General features: G+C 37.7%; 1 protein-coding gene across 10 annotated transcripts in view; it reads left to right on the top strand.

Annotated features, from left to right (window-relative positions):
* The window catches only part of BRCA1 (BRCA1, DNA repair associated), a 71,834-nt gene that overhangs the window by 26,084 nt on the left and 20,079 nt on the right, over positions 1 to 25,671 (top strand). For 8 of the 10 annotated variants that reach the window (XM_027517002.1, XM_027517006.1, XM_027517003.1 and 5 more), the window contains 6 exons: positions 188 to 3,601; positions 3,972 to 4,060; positions 14,534 to 14,705; positions 19,938 to 20,064; positions 21,841 to 22,025; positions 24,622 to 24,932. In XM_027517002.1, coding sequence (XP_027372803.1) covers positions 188 to 3,601; positions 3,972 to 4,060; positions 14,534 to 14,705; positions 19,938 to 20,064; positions 21,841 to 22,025; positions 24,622 to 24,932 — 4,298 coding nt within the window. The remainder of the gene's footprint in view (positions 1 to 187; positions 3,602 to 3,971; positions 4,061 to 14,533; positions 14,706 to 19,937; positions 20,065 to 21,840; positions 22,026 to 24,621; positions 24,933 to 25,671) is intronic. The other 2 variants (XM_027517011.1, XM_027517010.1) reach the window with 1 other exon arrangement.

The following is a 25,671-nucleotide window of genomic DNA, read 5'->3' as shown; positions in this document are numbered from 1 at the left end:
GGAATTAAGCAAAAAAGTATGAGCTACATCTTCAGTATACTTGGTAGTCTGAGGTTAATTTCTCTAAGAATAGCCAGTTCTTCATTACCCTCCAACCAAGTTACTAAGTTGTATTCAGTACATATTGTTTTCATAATAATTCTGTTTTTAAGCACCTTGTTGTTGTTGTTGTTGTTGTTCTTTCCAGCTGCTTGTGAGTTTTCTGAGAAGGACATAACAAATACTGAACATCATCAACTCAGTATTAAAGATCTGATCACCACCCAGAAGCATGCAACTGAGACGCATCCAGAAAAGTATCAGGGTATTTCTGTTTCAGACTTTCACGTGGAGCCATGTGGCACAGATACTCATGCCAGCTCATTACAGCATGAGAACAGCAGTTTATTGCTCACTGAAAACAGACTGAATGTAGAAAAGGCTGAATTCTGTAATAAAAGCAAACAGCCTGTCTTAGTAAAGAGCCAGCAGAGCAGATGGGCTGAAAGTAAGGGCACATGTAAGGATAGGCAGATTCCCAGCACTGAGAAAAAGATAGTTCTGAATACTGATCCCCTGTACAGAAGAAAAGAACTGCGTAAGCAGAAACCTGCATGCCCTGACAGTCCTGGAGATTCCCAAGATGTTCCTTGGGTAACCCTGAATAATAGCATACAGAAAGTTAATGACTGGTTTTCCAGAAGTGATGAAATATTAACTTCTGATGACTCGTGCGATGGGGGGTCTGAATCAAATAATGAAGTAGCTGGTGCAGTGGAAATTCCAAATAAAGTTGATGGATATTCAGGTTCTTCAGAGAAAATCAACTTAATGGCCAGTGATCCTCATGGTACTTTAATACACGAAAGAGTCCACTCCAAACCCGTAGAGAGTAATATTGAAGATAAAATATTTGGGAAAACCTATCGGAGGAAGTCAAGTCTCCCTAACTTCAGCCACATAGCTGAAGATCTAATTCTAGGCGCATTTACTGTAGAACCTCAGATAACACAAGAGCAGCCCCTCACAAATAAACTAAAATGTAAAAGGAGAGGTACATCAGGCCTTCAGCCTGAGGATTTTATCAAGAAAGTCGATTTGACAATTGTTCCAAAGACTCCTGAAAAGATGACGGAGGGAACTGACCAAACAGAGCAGAAATGTCATGGGATGAATATTACTAGTGATGGTCATGAGAATAAAACAAAACGTGATTATGTTCAGAAAGAGCAAAACGCTAACCCAGCAGAATCATTGGAAAAAGAATCTGTTTTCAGAACTGAGGCTGAACCTATAAGCATCAGTATAAGCAATATGGAACTAGAATTGAATATCCACCGTTCAAAAGCACCTAAGAATAGGCTGAAGAGAAAGTCCTCTACCAGGAAAATTCCTGAACTTGAACTAGTAGTCAGTAGAAACCCAAGTCTACCTAATCATACTGAGCTACCAATTGATAGCAGTTCTAGCAATGAAGAGATGAAGAAAAAACATTCTAGCCAAATGCCAGTCAGGCAGAGCCAAAAGCTTCAACTCATTGGAGATAAAGAACTTACTGCTGGAGCCAAGAAGAATAACAAAACATATGAACAAATAAATAAAAGACTTGCTAGTGATGCTTTTCCAGGACTAAAGTTAACAAACACACCTGGTTATTTTACTAACTGTTCTAGTAAACCTGAAGAGTTTGTTCATCCTAGCCTTCAAAGAGAGGAGAACCTAGGAACAATTCAAGTGTCGAATAGTACCAAAGACCCCAAAGATCTGATATTAAGAGAAGGAAAAGCTTTGCAAATTGAAAGATCTGTAGAGAGTACCAATATTTCCTTGGTTCCTGATACTGATTATAGCACTCAGGATAGTATCTCATTACTAGAAGCTAAAACCCCAGAAAAGGCAAAGACTGCACCAAATCCATGTGTGAGTCTGTGTACAGCAACCAAAAACCTCAAGGAACTTATCCATAGGGATTTTAAAGATACCAAAAACAACACAGAGGGCTTTCAGGATCTACTGGGACATGACATTAACTACGTCATTCAGGAGACAAGCAGAGAAATGGAAGACAGTGAACTTGATACACAGTATTTGCAGAATACATTCAAGGCTTCAAAGCGTCAGACATTTGCTCTGTTTTCCAATCCAGGAAATCCACAAAAGGAATGTGCCACAGTCTTTGCCCACTCGGGGTCCTTAAGGGATCAAAGTCCAAGAGACCCCCTCAAATGCAGACAAAAAGAAGACAGTCAGGGAAAGAGTGAGTCTAAAAGCCAGCACGTGCAGGCCATTTGTACAACAGTGCACTTTCCTGTGGCTGATCAGCAAGATAGGACGCCAGGTGACGATGCCAAATGTAGTGCAAAAGAAGTAACTAGGGTTTGTCAGTCATCACAGTTGAGAGGCCACAAAACTGAACTTGTTTTTGCAAATAAACAAGGGGTTTCAGAAAAACCAAATCTTATACCATCACTTTCTCCCATCAAGTCATCTGTTAAAACCGTATGTAAGAAAAGCCCATCAGAGAAGTTTGAGGAACCTGTAACGTCACCTGAAAAAACATTGGGGAGTGAGAGCATCATTCAAAGTGCAGTGAGCACAATCAGCCAAAATAACATTCAAGAAAGCACTTTTAAAGAAGTCAGCTCAAACAGTGTAAATGAAGTAGGTTCCAGTACTAATGAAGTAGGCTCTAGTGTTAATGAAGTAGGTTCCAGTGGTGAAAACATTCAAGCAGAACCAGGTAGAAACAGAGAACCTAAATTAAGAGCTTTACTCGGATTAGGTCTTACGCAACCTGAAGTCTATAAGCAAAGTCTTCCTGTAAGTAACTGTCACCATCCTGAAATAAAAAGGCAAGGAGAAAATGAGGACATGCCTCAGGCTGTTAAGGCAGATTTCTCCCCATGTCTAATTTCAGATAACCTCGAACAACCTACGGGAAGCCGTCATGCTTCTCAGGTTTGTTCTGAGACACCTGACAACTTGTTAAATGATGATGAAATAAAAGAAAATAGCCACTTTGCTGAAAGTGACATTAAGGAAAGATCTGCTGTTTTTAGTGAAAGTGTCCAAAAAGGAGAATTCAGAGGGAGCCCTGGCCCTTTCACCCATACACATTTGGCTCAGGGTCACCAAAGAGGGGCTGGCAAACTAGAGTCAGAAGAGACTGTGTCTAGTGAGGATGAAGAGCTTCCCTGCTTCCAACAATTATTGTTTGGTAAAGTAACCAGTACACTGTCTCCATCTACCGGATGTAACACTGTTGCCACTGAGGGTCTGTCTAAGGAAACAGAGGAGAACCTAGAATCATTGAAGAGTGGCTTAAATGACTGCAGTGGCCAGGTAACATCAGCCAAGGTGTCCCAGGAACATCACCTTAATGAGGAAGCGAGATGTTCTGGTAGCTTATTTTCCTCACAGTGCAGTGCAATGGAAGACTTGACCACTAATACAAACACCCAGGATCCTTTCTTGATGTTTGAGCGTCCTTCCAAACAAGTGTATCAGTCTGAAAGCGAGGAAGTTCTGAGTGACAAGGAATTGGTTTCAGATGATGAAGAAAGGGAAACTGGCTTGGAAGAAGATAGTTGCCAAGAAGAGCAGAGTGTGGATTCAGACTTAGGTATTGGAACCAAGTTTTTGTGTTTGCCCCCATCTGTTTTGTAGAGATGAGCTAAATGTCTATGCCTTTGGGGGAACACATTTTAGGAGTTTCCAAGCACAGTGAAAGTAACTGTTTCTTAAACTTTAAACATGTTCCTCCCAGGGTGCTTTTCCTTTAAAAAGTCCATTACCCAGCTAGAACATCTTTTCTATTCGAATGAGATTTAATGCCCTAATTACTGGCAAACTTACATCTGGTTTTCATTATGATTTCTTAGAGGAAATCATCTGGGTGTCCCCAAAGAGTATAATCATTTTGTGTGACATGAAAGTGAAGTTTGTCTTGCCATCTTTTTTTACATCTGAATCTATTTTTATTATAATTTAAGGTGAAGCAGTATCCGACCATGTGAGTGAAACAAGCCTCTCTGAAGACGGTGTGGGGCTGTCCTCTCAGAGCGATATCTTAACCACTCAGGTAAAAAGCACAAGGGAATGTGTATGCAGTGTTCTTTGCATTCACTGCTGTGCCTCCTGCCTTTTTACGTTTGCTTACATCATCCCTTAGAATTAATGGTATAACAGATGTGTATGGGATCTAGTCTCCTCAAATTGAATTGTAAATACCCAGATGGGACACATGGTACCTTCTGTCTGTCTGTCTCTCTCTCTCTCTCTCTCTCTCTCTCACACACACACACACACACACACACACACACTTACCAGTTTATTCATTGCAGAACATTAAATACTGAACTTAATGAGAAAGTGAAACCTTCAAAACCCATTTGCCCTATAGCAAAAACGTATTGTGAAAGCACTACTGTATCAGACAGAGGGGTGTGTTTCTTCTCAGTACCAAATTGTTACCTACAAAGTTCTCTTCTTAGTAGAGACTATCTAACCTTTCACTGTTTGATGAATATTTCTTTCTGTTGTTTCTTTGTTAATCAGCTAGTTATTTGTTCTTTAGTGCTGATAAGTCATCTTTTTTAAAAAAAACATACACAATTTTACTTCCTGTACCTAGTGGTCAACATACAATATTTTGGTTACATGTGAGGGACATAACAGCTTTGTCATATCTACAACATTTAGTAACATAACTATTTCAGTGCTGCTGGCAGAATAGTCTCCTAGAAAAAAACCTTCTCTACTGAAAATTAACATCATAGTCCTCCCAGAACCTGGCTTTGTCTCCTAATTTTTATATTGTAGAAGTGGCACCAGACTTTTCAAGTTCTTATATTCAAAAATTCAGGCTCATCTCAGCTTATTTTTTTAGAGTACAATCACAGTGGTTGCTGGTGTGATACTGAAAAGAGTTCTGTACCTGACTGTGTTACTTATTTCTGAACTATGATATACACTTTTTTTTTTTTTCTATTTTATTTTTTTTTATTTTGGCTGCACTGGGTTTTTGTTGCAGCATGTATGCTTAGTTGCCCTGCAACATGTGGGATCTTAGTTCCCAACCAGGGATCAAATGTACATCCCCTGCACTGGAAGGCAGATTCTTAACCACTGGCCTGCCAGGGAAGTCCCAATGCATATTGGGACTTAAGGTGCAGATATCTGGACTACCTGGAATCATCCTGCCCTGACTTCTTTTTCTTACCAAATCTTAAATACACCTTCAGCTACTAGCAAGTGAATGACTTTTTTTTTTTTTTTTCTGAACTTCCTAAAATGCCAGATTAGATAAAACTGAGAAAAGCCATATAAAGTTATATATGTGCATCATAGAAAACCTAGAAAATACAAATAAAAATCATTCACAGATGAACCTTGAAAACATCATTAAGTAAAATAAGCCGGGTACCAAAGGACAAACTGTATGACTACTTTTATGAGGGACCTAGAATAGTTAAATCCATAGAGACAGAAAGTAGACTAGTAATTACCAGGGACTTGGGGGTGGGAGGAGTGGAAGTTATCCTTTAATGGGCCCAGGGTTTCAATTTAGGATGGTGAAAAAGATATGGAGATAGATACTGATGATGGTTGGACAACAATATGAAAATACTTGATGCCACTAAACTATATACTTAAGGATGGTATATTTTATCACAGTTTTAAAACTCACCCAAAGAGAATGGTTCGGTAAATTTTAACATTTATCTCTGGGAGCATACACAAAAGATAGATAATAGAAGTTGCCTTCAGGTGGGGAAATAGATGATTAACAGAAGGAGAAAGCCTTATTTTTCTCTGAATATCCTTTTTTGTCTTGAATTTTATATCATGTCCTTGTATTAGTTATTTTTAAAATTAAATTCTGTGAGTTAAAAATCACTACTATTAACTTATTGGCATATATTCTTCTACTCTTCCTATTGTACACAAGGGTATGTGTTGTGTACATACCTTATCGTTAAAAATCATTCAGTTATATAATATATTTAAATTTAAAAATTAAAAAAAATCGTTCAGTTAATACTCTACATACTTATATTTTATTAATTTATTTTAATTGGAGGCTAATTACTTTACAATATTGTGATGGGTTTTGCCATATATTGACATGAATCAGCCACGGGTGTACATGCATCCCCTATCCCGAACCCCCTTCCCACCTCCCTCCCCAACCCATCCCTCTGGGTTGTCCCATTGTACCGACTTTGAGTGCCCTGTTTCGTGCATCAAACTTGGACAGGTCATCTATTTCACAAATGGTAATATATATGTTTCAATGCTATTCTCTCAAAACATCGCACCCTCAGCTTCTCCCGCAGAGTCCAAAAGTCTGTTCTTTATATCTGTGTCTCTTTTGCTGTCTCGCATATAGGGTCGTCGTTACCATCTTTCTAAATTCTATATATGCATTAATAAAATGTATTGGTGCTTTTCTTTCTGACTTATTTCACTCTATATAATAGGCTCCAGTTTCATCCACCTCATTAGAACTGATTCAAATGTGTTCTTTTTAATAGCTAAGTAATATTCCATTGTGTATATGTACCACAACTTGTTTATCTGTTCGTCTGCCAATAGACATCTAGGTTGCTTCCATGTCCTAGCTATTGTAAACAAGTATTGTAAGTGCTGCAGTGAACAGTGGGGTACATGTGTCTCTTTCAATTCTGGTTTCCTCAGTGTGTATGCCCAGCAGTGGGATTGCTGAGTCATATGGCAGTTCTATTTCCAGTTTTTTAAGGAATCTCCACACTGTTCTCCAGAGTGGCTGTACTAGTTTGCATTCCCACCAACAGTGTAAGAGGGTTCCCTTTTCTCCACACCCTCTGCAGCATTTATTGTTTGTAGACTTTAAGATAGCAGCCATTCTGACCGGTGTGAGATGGTACCACATTGTGGTTTTGATTATTTGCATTTCTCTGATAATGAGTGATGTTGAGCATCTTTTCATGTGTTTTTTAGCCAATTATATGTCTTCTTGGGGAAAATGTCTGTTTAGTTCTTTGGCCCATTTTTTGATTGGGTTGACAATTTTTCTGGTATTGAGCTGCATGAGCTGTTTGTATATTTTTGAGATTAATTCTTTGTCAGTTGCTTCATTTGCTATTACTTTCTCTCATTCTGAAGGCTGTCTTTTCACCTTGCTTATAATTTCCTTCATTGTGCAAAAGCTTTTAAGTTTAATTAGGTCCCATTGGTTTATTTTTGTTTTTATTTTCACTACTCTGGGATTTGGGTCATAGAGGATCTTGCTATGGTTTATGTCAGTGTTTTGCCTATGTTTTCCTCTAGGAGTTTTATAGTTTCTGGTCTTACATTTAAATCTTTAATCCATTTTGAATTTATTTTTGTGTATGGTGTTAAAAAGTGTTCTAGTTTCATTCTTTTACAGGTGGTTGACCAGTTTTCCCAGTACCACTTGTTAAAGAGATTGCTTTTTCTCCATTGTATATTTTTGCCTCCTTTGTCAAAGATAAGGTGTCCATAGGTGCGTGGATTTATCTCTGCGCTTTCTATTTTGTTCCACTGATCTATATTTCTGTTTTTGTGCCAGTACCATACTGTCTTGATGACTGTAGCTTTGTAGTCTGAAGTCAGGCAGGTTGATTCTTCCAGTTCCATTCCTTCTCAAGATTGCTTCGGCTATTCCATACAAATTTTGAAATCTTTGTTCTAGTTCTGTGAAAAATACTGTTGGTAGCTTGATAGGGATTGCATTGAATCTATAGATTGCTTTGAGTAGTATACTCATTTTCACTATATTGATTCTTCCAATCCATGAACATGGTCTATTTCTCCATTTGTTTGTGTCATCTTTGATTTCTTTCATCAGTGTTTTATAGTTTTCTATATATAGATATTTTGTTTCTTTAGGTAGATTTATTCCTAAGTATTTTATTCTTTTTGTTGCAGTGGAGAATGGGATTGTTTCTTTATCTTTCTGTTTTTTCATTGTTAGTGTATAGGAATGCAAGGGATTTCTGTGTATTTTATATTCTGCAACTTTACTATATTCATTGATTAGCTCTAGTAATTTTCTGGTGGTGTCCTTAGGGTTTTCTATGTAGAGAAGCATGTCATCTCCAAACAGTGAGAGTTTTGCTTCTTCTTTTCTAATCTGGATTCCTCTTATTTCTTTTTCTTCTCTGATTGCTGTGGCTAAGACTTCCAAAACTATGTTGAATAGTAGTGGTTAGAGTGGGCACCTTTGTCTTGTTCCTGACTTTAGGGGAAATGCTTTCCATTTTTCGCCATTGAGGCTAATGTTTGCTGTGGGTTTGTCATATATGGCTTTTATTATGTTGAGGTATGTTCCTTCTGTGCCTGCTTCCTGGAGAGTTTTTATCATAAATGGGTATTGAATTTTGTCAAAGGCTTTTTCTGCATCTACTGAGATAATTGTATGGTTTTTATCTTTGTTTGTTAATGTGGTGTATCACATTGATTGATTTTGAATATTGAAGAATTCTTGCATCCCTGGGATAAAGCCCACTTGGTCATGATGTATGATCTTTTTAATATGTTGTTGGAATCTATTTGCTAGAATTTTGTTGAGGATTTTTGCATCTATTTTCATCAGTGATATTGGCCTGTAGTGTTCTTTTTTTTGTGGCATCTTTATATGGTTTTGGTATTAGTGTGATGGTGGCCTCATAGAATGAGTTTGGGAGTTTACCTTCCTCTGCAATTTTCTGGAAGAATTTGAGTAGGATAGGTGTTAACTCTTCTCTAAATTTTTGGTAGAATTCACCTGTGACGTCATCTGGTCCTGGACTTTTGTTTGTTGGAAGATTTTTGATTATAGTTTGAATTTGTGTGCTTGTGATGGGTCTGTTAAGATTTTCTATTTCTTCCTGGTTCAGTTTTGGAAGGTTATACTTTTCTAAGAACTTGTCCATTTCTTCCAAGTTTTCCATTTTATTGGCATATAGTTGCTGATAGTTTTCTCTTATGATCCTTTGTATTTCTGTGTTGTCTGTTGTGAGTTCTCCCTTTTCATTTCTAATTTTATTGATTTGATTTTTCTCCCTTTTTTTCTTGACAAGTCTGGCTAATGGTTTGCCTATTTTATTTATCTTCTCAAAGAACCAGCTTTTGGTTTTGTTAATTTTTGCTATAGACTCCTTTGTTTCTTTTTCATTTATTTTTGCTCTGATTTTTATGATTTCTTTCCTTCTACTAACCCTGGGGTTCTTAATTTCTTCTTTGTCTAGTTGCTGTAGGTGTAAAGTTAGGTTATTTATTTGATTTTTTTCTCTTGTTTCTTGAGGTAAGCTTGTATTGCTATGAACCTTTCCCTTAGCACTGCTTTTACTGAATCCCATAGGTTTTGGGTTGTCGTGTTTTCATTTTCATTTGTTTTTATGCATATTTTTATGTCCTTTCTTATTTCTTCTGTGATTTGTTGGTTTTTCAGAAGCATGTTGTTTAGCCTCCATGTTTGTATTTTTAGTGTTTTTTTTCCCTGTAGTTGACATCTAGTCTTACCACATTGTGATCAGAGAAAAGATGCTTGAAATTATTTCAATTTTTTTGAATTTACCAAGGCCTTATATTGTTTTTACTATGTCACTAAATTTTCTTCAGTGAAAATTTGAATTGAGGGTTGAATATGAGGGTTTCAGGGCAAGATACACAGTTTGCTATCATGTACAGCACTGTGGTCTTATCTTGATAATTAAATAATTTGCCCATATCCCCAGTGACTTCCTTAGTATGGAATTTTGGTGTTTGACACATGTTATTGATTGTTCTTTAGGAAGACTGAACCAAGTTGTGCTTTTCCAGCCCTTGGAGCTACTTGGTAGCTCCCATTTTCCTATACCTTGGCCAGCACTGGGTAGTATCCAGTTTTAAACTTCTAAGTCTTGGCATCACTCTGAGGACTGTAGGTAGAGGGCTTGTCTCATCTTGGCCTGTTTTCTACATGGAGCAAATCCTTCTAGGACTGAAGCCTTCTGGAGTCAGACCACTGCCTGTTCTCTGCCTGAACTGTCGCCAATATTCTCCACTTCTGCAGAATTGCCATGGTGACTAAATTCATGAAAGGATTTAGGAGGCCTTTTCTTTTTTATCTTTTTTGGCCATGCTGTGTGGCTTGCAGGATCTCAGTTCCTCAACCGGGGGTCAAACCTGTGCCCGCTACAATGCAAGTATAGTCTTAAACACTGGACCACCAAGGAATTCCCTAGGAAGACTTTTCTCTGTTTGCAGTTCCTATGATCTTTTCTGGGTGTGGGTTTGAGGCTCTGTCAACATGGCTTTCACCTTTTTATACTTTATGTTTTAGAGTTGTGTCTGGTTTCTGATTCCATCTGCTTCAGCCATATTGTAGAATATATGACATTCAATAAACTAAACTATCTCCTTATTTTCTATATTTCTGATCTGACTCCTAGAGATGTATCTATTTGTTCAAGATTCATTTTGTAAAGTGTTTTTATCAAGCATTTACCCAAAATAGAGCCAAAGACAGATTTCAGGGCTAACTTAAATCTAGAGTACTGCCAACAAGCAAAATGGTTGAAGTGGGATCTTTTCCCAAAGTCTGTTTATACAGAACTGGGGAGACATTTAGGGGATAAATGCTAATTCAGTATCATTAGTGTCTGTTCTTTATCAAAGACTGATTAAATTCATTAATTCATGTCTGCATTAAATACTTACTAAATGCTTACTGTCTGCTGGGTGTTTTGAATACAAGAATGCTTAAGGAAGGATTCTTCCCATCTCGGAGAGTCAGGTATTACACTTTGGTACTAATACATTAGCAATATAAATGAAGTAGACTGAGGAATTATGTTCCTGATCAGTTCAGTGCAGTTCAGTCGCTCAGTCGTGTCCGACTCTTTGCGACCCCATGAATTGCAGCACGCCAGGCCTCCCTGTCCATCACCAACTCGAGGAGTTCACTTAGACTCACATCCATCGAGTCAGTGATGCCATCCAGCCATCTCATCTTCTGTCATCCCCTTCTCCTCCTGCCCCCAGTCCCTCCCAGCATCAGAGTCTTTTCCAATGAGTCAACTCTTCGCATGAGATGGCCAAAGTACTGGAGTTTCAGCTTCAGCATCATTCCCTCCAAAGAAATCCCAGGGCTGATCTCCTTCAGGATGGACTGGTTGGATCTCCTCGCAGTCCAAGGGACTCTCAAGAGTCTTCTCCAACACCACAGTTCAAAAGCATCAATTCTTTGGTGCTCAGCTGTCTTCACAGTTCAACTCTCACATCCATACATGACCACTGGAAAAACCATAGCCTTGACTAGACGGACCTTTGTTGGCAAAGTAATGTCTCTGCTTTTCAATATGCTATCTAGGTTGGTCATAACTTTTCTTCCAAGGACTAAACGTCTCTTAATTTCATGGCTGCAGTCACCATCTGCAGTGATTTTGGAGCCCAAAAAAATAAAGTCTGACACTGTTTCCACTGTTTCCCCATCTATTTCCCATGAAGTGGTGGGACCGGATGCTATGATCTTCGTTTTCTGAATGTTGAGCTTTAAGCCAACTTTTTCACTCCCCACTTTCACTTTCATCAAGAGGCTTTTGAGTTCCTCTTCACTTTCTGCCATAAGGGTGGTGTCATCTGCATATCTGAGGTTATTGATATTTCTCCCGGCAATCTTGATTCCAGCTTGTGTTTCTTCCAGCCCAGCGTTTCTCATGATGTACTCTGCATATAAGTTAAATAAGCAGGGTGACAATATACAGCCTTGATGTACTCCTTTTCCTATTTGGGACCAGTCTATTGTTCCATGTCCAGTTCTAACTGTTGCTTCCTGACCTGCATATAGGTTTCTCAAAAGGCAGGTCAGGTGTTCTGGTATTCCCATCTCTTGAAGAATTTCCCACAGTTTATTGTGATCCACACAGTCAGAGGCTTTGGCATACTCAACAAAGCAGAAATAGATGTTTTTCTGGAGCTCTCTTGCTTTTTCAATGGTGCTGATGTTCCTGATAGGAGATGTATTATTAGGGGACTTCCAAAGGGGATATTCAAGCTGGACCTTAAAAAATGAGAAGAATTTTTTTCCAGGTGGGAAGAGAATGGAGGCAGTAAATCAAGGCAAAGTCACAGAAGCATGAAATGCCCAGTTAGCACAAAATTGTGACTGGAAAATAGGGCATATGTGGTGGTTTAGGGAGAAGTAAGAGATAAGATCAGAGTATGAAGGCCTATTTTGAATGCTGTACTTAGGAATTTATTATGAGAGCAGTAACAAGTAATAATTATATAGTATTCAGAAAGTGTTAACTTATTATCTGAGCAGTGGTGAACTACTAAGCTCCTAACTGGAAAAGAAGAGATATGATAAACATGGCTTTTAGGGAACCTTAGCTGTAGTGAAAGTAGAGATTAGAGTAGCAGAGTAGAAATAGATAAGAAAAGTAGGACTAATTGAAGAAACATAAGAATTCTAATCAGGAAAACTTGGTAACCAATTTGGGTTTAGTCTGCCAAATGTATCTGGCCAGTATCTATTGCCTATGGGGGAATTTGTCTGAGTTATGAAGTAATTGCTTTGGAAAAACCTAAAGGAAAGTTATCTACCTATTATTCTCCCATTACTGTTAATATTTTCTGATTTTTCTAACCTATTTAATGGCCACAGAAGTTAGAGGTGATGATCATGACAGTAGTGACCAATAGAGCTCCTGAACCTCATCTGATATCTGGGATTTCATCCCAGATTACTGGGAGCCCTTGACTAGGAGGATCCAATCAATGATGGAACTACTCAGAAGCACCACGTGGTGGCAATGGTGCTGCTGTGCACACTCGGGCAGCACGGCAGTCTCAGGGTAGCAGTAGAAGCCTTTGTGGAGCAGGGAATACATTTACCAGTCATAAAAACCTCCTAAAAACTGTGAATTCAGTGTAGCAGGAGAAAGTAGATAACTTGTTTTTAGTAGAGAGCAAAGTCATTTGCAAGGATCTGAAGAAGAAACAGAGTGAAGCAATTTGTATTTCCCCAGGGTTTGCTGGCAGCCGTACATGCTCCTTCTAAAAGTAATGAAGAATTGTGTATTTTGTGACTTCCCTGGTGGTACAGTAGATGAGAATCCACCTGCCAGTGTAGGGTTTGATCCCTGGCCCTGGAAGATTGCACATGCCACACAGCTGCTGAGCCCATGCTCTAGAGCTCACGAGCCACAACTAACCAAGCGCACACACTGCAACTACGGGAGCCCATGTGCCCTAGAGCATGTGCTCCGCAACAAGAGAAGCCACTGCAGTGAGAAGCCTGTACACTGAAACTAGAAAAAATCCTCACGTAGCAAGGAAGACCCCACTCAACTAAAAATAAATTTTAAAAAATTTTTACAGAAAATAAATATATATTTTGGAGAGCGCCTTACTTACCTGATACTTTGTTAATCAAAAACCTTAGACTAAGCAGGTTTCTTCTTCATCTGGAGAAATAAACATCAGGAGCCCCATAAGCAAGAGGAGCCTGTTATCTTGAGTTGAAAACAGTAATGGCTTACAGGCTTTCCGAGGGCTCTTTCTGTGGGCCCATTTCTTCTAGCAGGTTCTTCGTGGCAATGGAGCTTTAGGTACCCTGTCACTGTCTAGAATGGCAGCACCACGAGGGCTGTATCCCCAGCCTATGACAGTGCCTGGCACATAATAGGTGGTCAGCAAATAGTTAAATGAACAAATAGATAAGTTAATGAGTTAACTCTGTGCTCTCCCTGTTATAGATAAATGTTCAAAGAATCCCCAAAAAGGAAGAGACCTCACAAGCCAGAAATCAGACATTTTTATATGGACTAACTCTTATGCTAATTTTTTTTCTCTTAAACAGTAATCTTTATTTTTACACAAAGCAGTATAAAATGAGGTAGTTCTTCAATGTGTGACTTGGAGCTCGAAAATCCACCCTGAGTATGAAAGAGCAACCCTTTGCGACCCCATGGACTGTAGCCCTCCAATCTCCTCTGTCCATGGGATTTCCCAGGCAAGAATACTGAAATGGGTTCCCATTTCCTTCTCCAATCATGCTACTGTAAATACCAAAAAAGTACCTTAATTATTCCTTCACTCCCTAGCATTAAAAGAAAATAACTAACTTCAAAAGACCATCACCATTGGGAATTTCCTGACGATTCAATGGTTAAGACTCTAAGCTTCCACTGCAGGGGGCATGGGTTCGATTCCTGGTTAAGGAACTAAGATCTTGCATGCCCTGCAGCATGGCCAAATAATTAAAATTTTTTTTAAAGACATCACAGTTGGGACTTCCCTGGCAGTCCAGTGGTTAAGACTCTGTACTTCCACTGCTAGGGGATACTTGAGAGGGTTAGAGGAATTTTTCTTCCTCCTCTAACATTGTTTTGAAATAATTTCATGGGCATTAATTGTGTGAATATGGTCAAGTTAAAAGGTGTTCAGCCAGAACTCATAATTCCATACAAGGTGATTTCAGTTCCCATGCTAAAATTAATTGGTTTGACATATTCTTGCTTTCTGGCAAGTTTCTATTATAAAAGCATGTGACTTTTTTGGTTTCATTTTCTCGTGTCTGCAGCAGAGGGATACCATGCAAGATAACCTACTAAAGCTCCAGCAGGAAATGGCCGAGCTGGAAGCTGTGTTAGAGCGGCACGGGAGCCAGCCTTCCCACAGCTCTGCTTCCCTCACAGCTGATTCTCGTGGCCCAGAGCACCTGCTAAATCTAGAGCAAGACACATCAGAAAGAGGTTTGTAATACTGGCCAATCTCTGTTACCTTAAGCAAAATTCTTCCCTCTCTAAGCCTTTATCTCTTTCTGAAAGGTATGAACCCAGAACCAGTATTTTATGATCTTTGCTCAGCATGTATTTGCTAAGTCACGTGGTAGGAAGTCTTACAGCCTTACTTCTAGTTCCTGCTTTCAACTAATTTGCCATTCAGAGGGACCAAGAGTGTTAGTAAGTGTTGCTTTCTGACTACCCACAGTAAGAAAATGCCATGGGGGTGCCCACAGGGACCTGAATGTCATGGGGCAGGCTGGAAATAGGTGACCCCATAATTTTAGAAAGCTTACTAAAAACCACTCAGACTTACTTCTTATAACACTGGTGTCAGATCACAAAACTCTATTTAATGTACTTTTTGGTTTGTAGAGAGAGATGTCTATACATATTTCATGAGCTTTCCAGTTGGCTCAAGGGTAAAGAATCCACCTGCCAGTGCAGGAGACAAAGAGATGCAGGTTTGATCCCTGGGTCAGGAAGATCCCCTGGAGAAGGAGATGGCAATCCACTCCAGTATGCTTGCCTGGGAAGTCCCCTAGGCAGAGGAGCCTTGCGGGCTTCAATCCATGGGGTTGCAAGAGTTGGACACGATTTACATACTTTAGGAACTGCACCTTGATCCACAGAAAGCCCAATTATTCATGACTGTTATCACCAAGACAAGAGGAGGCATTTGGAGTAACCGGGCAGGTAGAGTTGTTCTGAGCTGGAAGAAGTGAGCACTGACCTGAGGAATAACCTCACATAAATGAAAGTGAGATGAAAATCTGAATTTTAATTGGAAAAAGCCTGTGAAAGACAACATATCAGTCACTGTTCTAAATAGAAGCAAATATGTAGACACACAGATAAAATGCCAGACACAGGCCTGGGTCCTAGGGGAGAGCTGGTGCTTAGGAACTGGCAGGTATGGTGCTCCCACAGTGCTCTTTACAGCTATCTCAGTGATAGCCGTCTAGCTAACTTAGTGTTAAAGTCCCTTCTTCATTGCTCCTTTCATCAGTGCTACAGGGGCCAAAGGGCCTTCATTTGAGTCTTTCTAGGAACTCTACTCTTAATTATTCAGTAGAATGGCCTTGATTGTAGAGTGTGCCTTGCAGTGTTTTTATGTTCAGAAACAGTAGCTCATGGATGAGAAGCTAGGAACTCTGTTGCTATGGCAGTGGTTCAAAATGTATTTCCTTAAATACGTTCTTTGTAACTTTACCTTCATTTAGTTCACCTCCCAGATAACGAAGCCCAAAATCTCTAACCCATCACAATTCTCTTTGATGATTTCACCATCTTCAGTCTAAAAACAGATGACTTTCAGTTTTAATGCACCAGATACAAAATGTTATTGTCTGGTTTTGAATATGTCTGTAAATTTGTTATCTCATCTTTGTGGGGAGGGTGTTTATTTTTTCCTGAAGATCTGTACACAAAATTTTTTTTTTTTTTCCAAATTTGCTATAGTTTTATATATTCTGTTTTACTATGAATCTGACAAACTGAAAATTTCTTCCGAATCTCTATATAAAATATTTTTCTTTAGAGAAAGCTTTTATTCTATCCTTTGTAATAAACGTATTCATTGGTCTGCTTTCTTATGAAATTATAACGTCCTCAGAAGGTAGTGGGTAAATATTGAGAGGAGGGGAGGAGAGGATTATGAGAAGTTCCCCATTAAAAAAAAAGTTCCAACTCCGCAGGGAGTGTCTGCCATGACCACTTTTATTTGCATAATTTGAATATGTTGTTCAAAATGATGAAATGCTACTTCTCAGGATCACCCATAAACACAATATTTTTTAATCATGATTTTTAAGTCTCTGATTTTTCCAGCCCCATTTTACCCTGTTAGACTGTTACTTTTTTTCATAGCCCTTATTAACTTTTAACAATATCTAATTTGTCTTGCATATTGTTTAGAGTTCCTTATTACCTCCCACTAGAATATAAGATCCATGTGGGCAGAGAACCCTTACACCTGTTCCTGGAACACAGTAGGTACTCAATAAATATATATTTTTTAATATATTTATTTATTTAGCTGTGTTGGGTCTTAGTTTCAGCACCAAAGTTGTGGCACACAGGCTTTCTAGTTATGGCTCTTGGGCTTACTTCATGGCAGCGTGTAGGACCTTAGTTCTCAGACCAGGGATCAAACCTACGTCCCCACTCGTTGTAAGGTGGATTCTCAGTCACTGGACCACCAGGGAAGTCCCCTCAATGAATATTTTAATTCACTTGATTAAAACTCTGAAGCCCAGGGACTTCTCTGGTGGTCCAGTGGCTAAGACTACACTCCTAACACAGGGGACCTGGGTTCAATCCTTGGTCAGGGAACTAGATCCCACATGCCACAACTAAAGATCCTGCTTGCCACAACTAAGACCCAGCTCAGCCAAGTAATAAATATTAAAACAAACAGAAAACAAAACTCTGAAGCCCACTCTAGAGTTACTGAAAGAAAATTTCTGGATATGGATTTTGGAGTTTTGTGGATTTAGTTATGAAACATTTTGAGCATCAACTTAATAGCTTAAGTTTTGTTTCTTTTTCCCTCTTAAATTGGTGTGATTCTAACTGAAATTCAAGGAAACTGTTTTTTTGGCCACCGTGCCGTGGCATGTGGGATCTTACTTCCCCTACCAGCGATCAAACCCACGTCCCCTGCATTGGAAGCATTGGAAGTCCTCATGCAGCTTCTTATCCTGGGAAAAGAAGTTCTGTTTACCTTCAGCTGTATTAAAATAACTTGTTTTTTAAATAAATGTTTTATTTTTGAATAACTTTAGATTTCCTGAAAGGAGCAATGATAGTACGGAGAGTTCCTGCAGGAACTCTACCCCTTACCTAGTTTCAGGTTCTCCGGATGTTGTCATCTTGCATTACCATGGTACAATTGTCAAGACTAAGAAGTCAACATTAGTACATTACTAGTAGTGAGTGAAACTCGACTTAATCAGGTTTCACAAGTTTTTATTTAAGATTCAGTATTCTTAAAGATGATGAAAGCCCCCTTTCTAAGGTGTTTATATCAAATGTCCTGTCCTCAGCCTAGATATGCCCTACTGTTTATCTGAGGGTCATCCCCAAGTCTACATAATATTTTTGTGCAAATGTGTATTCTTAACCATTACAAATTATGTGTACTTCCCTCTGCAGGTAAAGCTATTTCATACCATGCATTTTGCTTTTTTTTTTTGCTTTTTGTTTTCCTCCTGGCTTACCTGTCATTCGTAAAGCAAACATTAGCATTTGTAACATCATAGTCTATTATAGCTGAAATAATTTTCAGGTACATCTGAGCTTTGTTGTCCTACAGTACATTCATTCGTGGACACTTAGGGCTTATCACAAGTCAGTATCTCTTTCCTCCCTCTTCATTGTCTTTCCTTTGATTCTTCCCAATACTTTGCATCAGTGCTTATTAGTACCTAATAGGCAGTCAGTAAAATTTATTAAATGTTTGGTCTGACCCATACTCCCTACCCATGAAGAATATAACTAATGTTAAGATCCACAGATGAAGGAATGATTTTGTGGAGATTACAGTACTATTCCAATACTTGGGCACTGGATCCCTGCTTTTATGAAAAAAGGATTAAGGAAACAGAAGTGCAGAAACATTTTTCCCTGTTTTTTTTTAGGTAATACTGAGTTATTGCATCCTAACTCAGGGTAGCTTATTTTCTTTGTAGTTTGGGCTTTATTGTAGTGAAAAGAGGAACTCGTATGTTAACTGTCCAGGTGATTGAATGACTTTTTATTTATTATTTTTTTTTTCCACTTTCCAAGGACCCAGCTATACTTTTTTTTTTTTTTAAACTTTATATAATTGTATTAATTTTGCCAAATGTCAAAATGAATCCGCCTGAATGACTTTTTAATATCTGTGTTTGTGTCTAAGGCCTTTCCCTTCCCACTCTTTCACTTTAAAAACAACCAAAAAAAAAAAGAACCTTTTCCAGTGGTTAATTCTGTTGGATTTGTTTCCTTAGAGACTGCACATTACCTTCTATCAGTGATCACCCTATATTTAGGTGGAAAATGATGCCTATATTAACAACACTTTACTTTCCAGTTGAAAGAAAAACCCGCTGGTTTATGGTTAGACCCTCCTTCGTTTCGGCACCTTACCCCCAGGGTAGGGTTCTTGTGTTCCTAGAAAGGCACAGGTCCAGAAAAGATGATTATAAAGGAAGCTATAAATAATGTATTTGAGGATTAACTCAGGAAATCAATGATTGTTTCCCCCCAGGCTACTCAGTGTCTTAAAAAATAGTTTAATTAATACAGCTCTTTGTTTACATTTTTCTGTCTAGATTTATGGAGTTTGGCTTTCCTATAAAAGCTCAAAATAAATTACAGTTGTCAGTGACTTTGTAATGGATAGAAGACATTTGTAATGTTTAAGTATTTGTTTTTGCTTTTTAAATATTTCTGCCTTTAAGCCACTTTCTAGAAAGAAGTGGCACAATAATACATTTGGAGGAATTAATAAATAAAAAGGATGTACTAACATGCCAGAACTTCGCCTTGGGTCTCTTCTGTGTTTTTTCCTTTCTTGTACCAGTTCATCATTAGTTCCATATATTACTTCTAGGTTCCTTATCAGTGGGCACCTTGAGTTTTTCGTTTGTATTGGTTTTTCAGTTTATTATTTTCTTAATAATTGAAAATGTGAAGCAAAATGTCACCTCTTTTCTTTCTCATCTAACCCCTCCCTCATGTTTCCACACACATGTAGAAGCTTAAACCCCATCCTATACAATCTTTGATGTGGAGGCAAATAGGGATGGAAGAGGGGTGTGCTTTGTGCTTTCTAGTACTTTCTCTTCCCTATTATATGAGAGGATTTGAGTGTAGTTTGCAGCAGAGATAAAAATTCATTTCCTATTCTTGTTTTCTTATCATTCAGGGTCAAAAAATATAAATATATGATTTTTTCAACCTTGTCTCAGCTGGGTATCTTTATTTACCCAGTTTTAAAGTGTTCTTTTTTATTGTCATTATTATTTTTTAGTCATTTAGTTCCATTTGGTGCAGTATTGCTTGTGTTTATAGAATTCTGTCTGGTATACCTGTTTAAAAACCAATTTGATTGTCACAGATTGCTGCTTTTGAAAAAAATCAATAATCTCACCTAAATGATCACCATCAAGACAAAGCAGTAAAGTTGATTTCTTTGTTTTTTCATTCCATTTAAAGCAATATTAACTTCAGAGAAAAGTAGAGACTATTCTAGAAGCCAGAATCCTGAAAGCCTCTCTGCTGACAAGTTTCCAGTATCTCTGGATAGTTCTACCAATAAAAATAAAGAACCAGGAATGGAAAGGTAAGAAGTAATAAATATCAAGTCTGGGAAGTTGAATAGCACCTGTACTGACATTAAACTCTTACTGTTAATTTTTTTTTGCCATACTTTCTCTAGGTTTTTGTACATAGACATTTCTAACCTCTCATTGCCCTAGGACACTTCTTTTGTTTAATTTCATGTTGGCTTTTTGGACCTATACCAGGCATGAGCTACAACATGAGGCATGCACAGTAGATCTACCCCTTCTCGATGTTGGAATAAAATAGAGAACTAGCGAGGGGTGGGAGGGAAGGAGGTTCAAGCGCAGGGATATATGATTCACTTCGTTGTGCACCAGAAACTAGCAACAATGTAAAGCAATTATACTCCAATTTAAAAAATGTTTAAAAAAAAAAAAAAATATATATATATATATATAGAACTAAAACCTCAGTAAGCCTGGAGGCTGAAGGTAGATTTCTCTAAGGCCATACTTGCCCTCATTGAAGTTTTTGCCTTCCTAGAGAAAGTTTAGCTACTGATTTACCCCAGTAAATATTCAGAATATTTTTTAAGAGATGTTATTCACATCACTATTGATATAAGACTATGAAACACTACCTAGTTTTAAAAGTACCTTCATTTGATCTTAATAACAGTGAAAATAAAAGGACAAGTTCTGGACTATTATTCCAAATTGATAGTCCAGTAAAGAGTCTCAGAACTGATAGAATCACACATCTCACCACTCCAAGAAAGAAAGGGAATTCATAATGTATAGAGCTTCTACCAAATATACGTCTATTTCCACTTATCTAACTGGGAATAGTGATATATTGTCAATAATGTAATCACACCATCTTTTCCAAACCTCTTGAACTGAACTGAGGATATATTTTTGAGGCTGGGATGCTGGCCTGGTGGCTGTGATAGAGAGTGAAAAGATTGGATGTCCATAGGCACTGAACCCATGTTTAGAGGTAATGACCTCATTGCCATGCTTTATCCAGCTGAGCTAATCACCCATTTAATATTTAGATGAAATATTCCTCTTCCTCCTTCCCCATCCCACTGTACCCTCCTGAGACTTCTTTTAAAGAACCTACACATTGATTGAACTTCATCCCTCTACTAGACTCTTGAGCAACAGTTCAGGTCTTGTTCATCTTTAATCTGTAGAGCCTAGCTTTAATGCCTGACTCATAGTAAATACCCAATAATTGTTTGAATTAATTATCTGATCTCTGAGGCCCTTTAAATCTGTAGGTAAATATCTTATTCAGCAAAGTTCTAAACACCTGGAAGAGTATAGTAATTACAATGTACATGTGCTCTTCTAATGATACTTTATAGCTGATTTTTGTTTTTAGAGTGATTTTGGACATTGAAAAGGCAGGAAGTAGGGATGGTTCTATGAATATTGCTAAAATTGGGTAGAAAGAATGAGTGTAACAATGTCAAAATTAATCAATTTTCTATTTTAATGAGAGCTGATTCTCATACATTCATTTGAAATAGTGTATAGAATATGAGTGTCAGTGGATAATTTGCTGAGATTTGCTGACCTGCTTTTAAACAGCTAGGAGATATGCTGCCTCAGACCAGAACCTAAGGGGAGATGTTACATGTCAGCCCTGACATGTTGGCAGACATCATGAATCCAGTCTCCTAGCCATCTCTTGTGTTCTCTTTCGCTAGTCATTCCCAATCTCCGTGACAGTGAGCTGTTTCACTTATGCCTTGGCTGTTCAGAAAGTGTGATTAGTCCTTTCACAAGCTGCAGCAGTGGTTTTCTGCTTTCTTCCTTTTTTCCAGGTCTTCCGCTTCTAAATTCCAGTTGTCGGATAATAGGTGGTATATGCACAGCTCAAGGAGTCTTCAGGACAGAAACTGCCCATCTCAAAAGGAGCCCATTAATGTTGCTGACATGGAAGAGCAACAGCTGGCTAAGCGTGAGGCCCAAGATTTAATGGGGTCTTTTTTGCCGAGACAAGATCAAGGTAATATTTCATCTGCTCTGGTGGAGAAAACACTTTTATTTTACTCTGAGTCTTACCTAAAGACGTTCTGGGTGAATCAACTTTCTAATGTAGTAGTCTATCATGAATGCATCTGTTATATGTAAACCCGTTAGAAAAATAGCTTGAATGTTAATCCAAGTGGAAAATTATTGCCACTGTTAATCTGTCTATATTGGTTTAACTCTAACAGTTTTGAGGATGAGAGAGTTCTTGGTACTGTCTAAATATTTTACTTCAACTGTTAAATAAGAGTTCTAGGGCCCTAGGGTAAAGTTTTAGGCCTGTCCTTTATTGAAAAATGAGTCAGATCTCTAAAGTAAGCTCTTGTTTTATGAATTAATGAATATAAATTGCTATATATCTTATGCCTTATAAATCACTATAACTGAAAGGTGTGTTTTATGGCTTGTAAATCAAGGTTTTAATCGGTAAAGAAAGTTTTAAATTAATCCTCAAAAACACATTGTCATAAAAGGTGCTCTTAGGCACCTAAATGTATTTGGCCATATTCACTGGGGTCTTTTTAGTAATCTCATACATTCTACTTAGCTGTGCTTACTTGCTGATGTAGTGACATTTTCTGAAATGTTTTGGGGATGGTGTATTTTTTTAATTTGGTAATGATAGCTGATAATTTATTGAGTGAAAAATTTAATGATACCATCGTAAGTAGCTGTCTCATTTTCAACCCTTTTTCCTTCCTTACAAAAGTATTAATATGTTCAGTACCAGATGGTTGGAGAATATAAGTAATAAAAAAGCCATTTCAAACTACCTATGTTCTTGTCATCAATAATGAAATATGCTATATATCTTTAGTCAATTTACATAAACTTTAATTTTTTAATAAAAAATCATGATCAGTATTTCTTTTCCATCTTTAATATATCAGAAGCATGTGTTTTTTTTTTAATTTAAAAACATTTTGATTGTTTTTAGTCAACTATTTGTATTTTTTTTAAGTTTCACTGATATAGGCAGTGCCAAAATCTTCACAAACAGTCCAAAGATTAAAGTATACATTTGCTTATAACTGAAACACTTTTCTGTATACCTGAAACTAATACAATGTTGTAAGTCAACTATATCCCAATATAAGATAAAAACTTTTTTGAAGTATACATTTGAATCAAAACCATCCCCTAAGAACTAAAATAGATAAATGACAGAAATTATAGAAAGCAGGCTTTATAATATTGCATCTAAGGGATTCTTAAGATACAAACATATTTCATGTTAAGACCGAAATAAGGTAGCATCTTAAAAATCAATGGTATCTTAGACTTCCCTGGTGGTTTAGTAAAGAATTTGTCTGCCAGTGCAGGAGACATGGGTTCAGTCCCTGGTCTGGGAAGATCCTACATGCCTCAGGGGAACTAAGCCTTTTTACCGGTTATTGGGCCTGTCCTCTAGAGCCCAGGAACCACAACAGTAGCCCCATTCACAGCAAACAGAGAAAAGCCCACGCGGCAATGAAGACCCAGCACAACCATAAATAAATAAATAAACATAATTCCTTTAAAAAAAAATGGTATCTTTAAAAATTTTTAAGTTTATCTTTAATTGTGGTAAAAATACATAAAATTTACCTCAACCATTTTTAAGAGCTCAGCAATATTAAGTATACTCCCATTATTATGCAGTAGATCTCTAAAATTTTTCATCTTGTAAAACAAATTCTGTACCCATTAAATAGCAACTCCCTTTTCTCCCTCCCCCCATTCTCTGGGAGTCAGCATTTTACTTTCTAAGAGTTTAGCTATTCTAGATAGCTCATACAAATGGAATCATGCAGTATCTATCCTTTTGTGACTGACTTTCATTTAGTATACTGTCTTCAGCATTCATCCATGTTTGTAGCATGTGATAGGATTTTCTTTAAAAACCACTGTGTGAGGGACTTCTCTGGCAGTCCAGTGGTTAAGACTCCATGCTTCCAATGCAAGGTGTTCGAGTTCTATCCCTGGTCAGGGAACTGGGATCCCACATGTCAAGCAGCATGGCCAAGACGAACTAAAAAAAAATTAACACAACTAACAAACAAAAAAACTGTGTGTATGTATCACATTTTCTTTAGTCATTTATCCATTGAGACATTTGGGTTGCTTCCACCTCTTGGCTATTGTGAATAATTCTACAATGAAGGTGCGTGTGTACATTTCTCCATTTTATTGTAATTCAATGGAATATGTGATGAGTAAGGACTCCATTGTGATGCATGTGGCATGATTTTTTAAATCTCGTTATTGGACATTTAGTTTGTTTCTAAAACTTTACTGTTATAAACATTGTTGCAGTGAACCTTCCCATGACTACACTTGTGCAGACCTCTTTAATGTCTTTAGGATACATTTCTAAAACTAGAATTGTTGACTGCAAGTATAAACACACAAAGCTTTTGCATGTCGTGCCAGATTTCCTTTAGAAAAGTTGTCACTTGGCACATCTACCAGGTGTTATTAATGTACCCATTTTTCTCTTAACTAACTTAATCTTTTTAATTCTTAGCAGACTAGATGTTATAATTTAAGATACATGGCCATATAGATTAAACTTCTTTCTTCATTCCTTCCAGAGGGAACCCCTTATCTGAAATCTGGAATCAGCCTCTTCTCTCATGAACCCGAGTCTGATCCCTCTGAAGACAGAGCCGCAGAGCCAGCTCATGTTCACAGCATGCCACCCTCAGCCTCTGCACTGAAATTATCCCAATTTCGAGTAGAAGAATCTACCAAGAATCCAGCTGCTGCTCACATTGCTAATACTACACGTTGTAACCTGAGGGAAGAAAGTATGAGCAAAGAGAAGCCAGAAGTGATATCTTCAACAGAAAGAAGCAAGAAAAGACTTTCTATGGTGGCATCAGGCTTGACCCCAAAAGAACTTGTGAGTGTCTCCAGATGTGTTTCCCTAATGACCAAGCCTTCATTAACATTCTGCAGATGGTTTTAAATGGGTATTAACTGTAAATAACCTATAGGAAGAAATCTAGCCAACAAGCTCATTTCTATGTAATTTAATTTCCATTACTAATTTCTAAAAATTCATACCTAGATAAAACTATAGCATGAGTTACTTTTGTATATATTTACTAAAGGAAATAGTTATTAAATATTAGCAGAAAGGTTAGAGTGTTGAGTACGATACAGAGCTTTTTTAATTTTAATTTTCTTTCTATTGAAAAAAACAAGTAAGTATAAGGCATCTTTTTCCTACCTTGAGTGAACTTACCAGCATGATTAAATTTCAGCTGATTCTAAGCACATCATCAGATAGTAGCATTTTTCGATTGCTTATTTATTTTTATCCTGGCTTATTACATTGTTTTGATGTTGTTGAGATTCTATTATGATAGAATACACACAACATGAAATTTACCTTCTTAACCATTTTTAAGTGTATAGTTCTGTTAGTGTTAAGTTTATCGCATTGTTGTGCAACCAATCTCCAGAAGTTTGTTCATCTTGCAAAACTAAAACTCTATACCTATTAAACAATAACACCTCAATCCCCCTGGCATCACCATTCTACTTTCTGTCTCTATGAATTTGACTATTCTTTGTTGTTGTTGTTGAGTTCTTAGTCATGTCCGACTGCAACTCCATGGATTGCAGCACACCAGGCT

The sequence above is a fragment of the Bos indicus x Bos taurus genome, chromosome 19, assembly GCF_003369695.1.
Source record: "Bos indicus x Bos taurus breed Angus x Brahman F1 hybrid chromosome 19, Bos_hybrid_MaternalHap_v2.0, whole genome shotgun sequence".
NCBI classification, from domain to species: Eukaryota; Metazoa; Chordata; class Mammalia; order Artiodactyla; family Bovidae; genus Bos; species Bos indicus x Bos taurus.
Note: the sequence above shows the minus strand (reverse complement) of the source record. Positions and strands in the feature narration are given on the sequence as shown.